The 2,847-nt window shown below is 36.0% G+C and overlaps 1 protein-coding gene across 4 annotated transcripts; it reads right to left on the reverse strand.

Moving 5' to 3' along the window:
- Positions 1–1,425: 1,425 nt before the first annotated feature.
- On the reverse strand, positions 1,426–2,518 carry LOC120218297 (repetitive proline-rich cell wall protein 2-like). Of its 4 annotated transcripts, XM_039215283.1 has the most exons (3): positions 2,403–2,518; positions 2,347–2,363; positions 1,427–2,265 (listed from the first exon to the last, which is right to left on the reverse strand). In XM_039215283.1, the coding sequence occupies exons 1-3, from the start codon at positions 2,502–2,504 to the stop codon at positions 1,671–1,673; spliced, it is 714 nt and encodes a 237-aa protein (XP_039071214.1). In that variant the 5' UTR covers positions 2,505–2,518; the 3' UTR covers positions 1,427–1,670. The 4 variants fall into 4 exon arrangements, with proteins under 4 accessions (XP_039071212.1, XP_039071213.1, XP_039071210.1 ...); XM_039215281.1 differs by having other exon boundaries at positions 1,426–2,363; XM_039215282.1 differs by having other exon boundaries at positions 1,426–2,265; positions 2,347–2,518.
- Between the last annotated feature and the right edge of the window lie 329 nt (positions 2,519–2,847).

The following is a 2,847-nucleotide window of genomic DNA, read 5'->3' on the forward strand; positions in this document are numbered from 1 at the left end:
AACCCCTACAAAATGAAACTTCAGCCTAAGCTTAAAGCCTCAATACACTATCAAACATGATGGAATGCAATAGAAAATGTGAATTTAAAACAAGGATATTGAGCAGCTAGAGAAGATTACTTAGCTTTTGAATACAAAAACAAGACAAAACACATTACACGACAAATAAAAGTAAAAGACCAATTGTTTCAAAGACTTGACAGTTGTAGTGTGACATTGACACCAATCTTGTTTCTCAATTTAAACCTCTAATTATTTATTAGCATTGACTTTTTCAAGCATATACTCGAACAGGATGGTGGGGACGTGGAGAACCTTGCATGGAGTAGGTACCCATAGTTAGGTAAACACTATTTCATGGTCAAGATGGGAATTGAAAATTTCTGACACAGCATAAATATGATTCGATACGATATATAAATACAACATATTTAAAGTCGAGGAAATTTAGTATAATTATGTATTATTAATATTTTAACATTTTAATAATTACACAATTTAACATGATTATAACATAAACAATAACTCAAGGAATAATCCTAGTGATAAAAAATATCATTTTTTCTTTAATAACCTAAATTTAAATAATATTATTTATATGTAGACGTAAATTTACTAGATCTAGATCTCTTAAAAATATACAGACAATAATTTTACGAAACTTTTTGAAATGAGTCGAAAATTTCATAACAAAAATCCAATTGAGAGAAAAGTCTTAGAAATATTGTCCACTAAACACCCTTTGCACGTGGCTCGTCTTCATCCAAAATGAAACTTATGTGTTTCCATGGTGGAATTTGAACCCATGTCAGAGACCACACCCAAACCTTACCTAAATGATGAATTTAGGTTTTAATCCATTTATATTTTATAAATTATTTTTTATGCAATCTTGTGGTCTGAAGTTTGAACACTCCTCTTAAGAGGTGAACTCCCGTTTATAATGGTAAAATGGTATTTTCTTTTCTCCTTAAAATATTACATTTATAGTGTAATCCCTTTAAAATCATTGATCAGAGAATTATAGTGATTTATGACAATTTGTCCCATGGGATGGACGAAAAATCGCAATTTATCTATTTTTTTATTAAAAATTTGTTTTCAACCTTTAAAATTTTAAGTTTTGTCTTTTAAAATTTTAGAAATTCGCCCACGACATAAAATTTTACGTTCGTCTCATATTTAAAGAAAATAATTTCAAATGTATTGATAAATCTGTTGAATCTTAACGAGTGATAATTCGTAAATTACTTTGAATGTGTAAGAAATTTCTTTAACTATCTTATTTCTTAATGAAACAAAAATTATTGTGTTGAATGTTGATATGGTGATATTTTGGACGACCAAAAAGGGCATGCACATGCATACGAATACAAGAAAATATCTAAGAAAGTACATAACCCTTCAGTTTGCGCATTTAAAATATATGTTGAATTCAGGATTTTTTTCTCATTGAAATACAAGAAGATATAGAGTAGGCAATCTGACAAGGACTGTCATTGGCATTCTCGCTGACACCTGATATTTCATCAAACATGACATAAAAGAAAACATTACGAACAAGGAAACATATAACATGAGTCGATAGCCACTCTTATTGCATGGTTACTCTATCTAAATGGCCATAGTAGCTCAGTTGTTGGGTATGGCTAGAGGATGGGACCTTTTAATTATGGCTTCCACATTGGAGGGTGTCCTGGATAGTGACCATAAGGTGGCTCATACACTGGAGGCTTCTTTGGAGTCTCATGGACTGGTGGTTTGGGTTCTGGCTTCTCTTTCTTTGGTGGTGTATAAACTGGTGGCTTTGGTGGCTTAGGCTCATACGTCGGAGGCTTCTTTGGAGTCCCATAGACTGGTGGTTTGGGTTCTGGTTTCTCTTTCTTTGGTGGTGTATAAACTGGTGGCTTTGGTGGCTTAGGCTCATACGTCGGAGGCTTCTTTGGAGTCTCATAGACTGGTGGTTTGGGTTCTGGCTTCTCTTTCTTTGGTGGTGTATAAACTGGTGGCTTTGGTGGCTTAGGCTCATACGTTGGAGGCTTCTTTGGAGGCTCATAGACCGGAGGTTTGGGTTCAGGCTTCTCTTTCTTTGGTGGTGTATAAACCGGTGGCTTTGGTGGCTTAGGCTCATACACTGGTGGCTTCTTTGGAGGTTCATAGACTGGTGGTTTAGGTTCAGGCTTCTCTTTCTTTGGAGGTGTATAAACTGGTGGCTTAGGTTCAGGTTTCTCTTTCTTCGGTGGCTCGTAGACTGGTGGTTTGGGTTCTGGTTTCTCTTTCTTTGGTGGCTCGTAGACAGGGGGCTTGGGTTTAGGTTTGTCTTTCTTTGGTGGTTCATAGACAGGGGGCTTAGGTTCATAAGTTGGTGGAGATTTACCGTAGGGTGGCTTGTAAACAGGAGTGGGTGGTTTCCCATAGTTGGGTGACTCATAGGTACCAAAAGAGGGAGCGGTGAGAGCCACCACTCCAAGTATCAAAACTAACAAGTATGTAGTAGACATCATGGTGCTCTTTGCTTTCCATTCTGCAATCACAAGCGCCCTTTTTATAGTGCTAAAGGAGCTTTATGGTTAGCCCAAGTGTCCCACAATTCTGTTATCACTCCATTGGAAATAATCAGCTAGGTGTTATTAAATCTTCTCAGTAATTCATAAATGTAATTTGGTCCATTCATGTCCCACTTGGTTGAAATTCTGTACCATGTGGATACAAGGCCTCAGTCATGATTGAAGAAAACTACAAGAGCGTTATTGCAGAGTTAGAGGGGAAACACAAAAGAAAATTATAATCAGCTAGGTGTTATTAAATCTTCTCAGTAATTCATAAATGTAATTTTGGTCCATTCAT

This window comes from Hibiscus syriacus, unplaced genomic scaffold (assembly GCF_006381635.1).
Source record: "Hibiscus syriacus cultivar Baekdansim isolate YM2019G1 unplaced genomic scaffold, ASM638163v2 tig00110195_pilon, whole genome shotgun sequence".
Classification (NCBI taxonomy): domain Eukaryota; kingdom Viridiplantae; phylum Streptophyta; class Magnoliopsida; order Malvales; family Malvaceae; genus Hibiscus; species Hibiscus syriacus.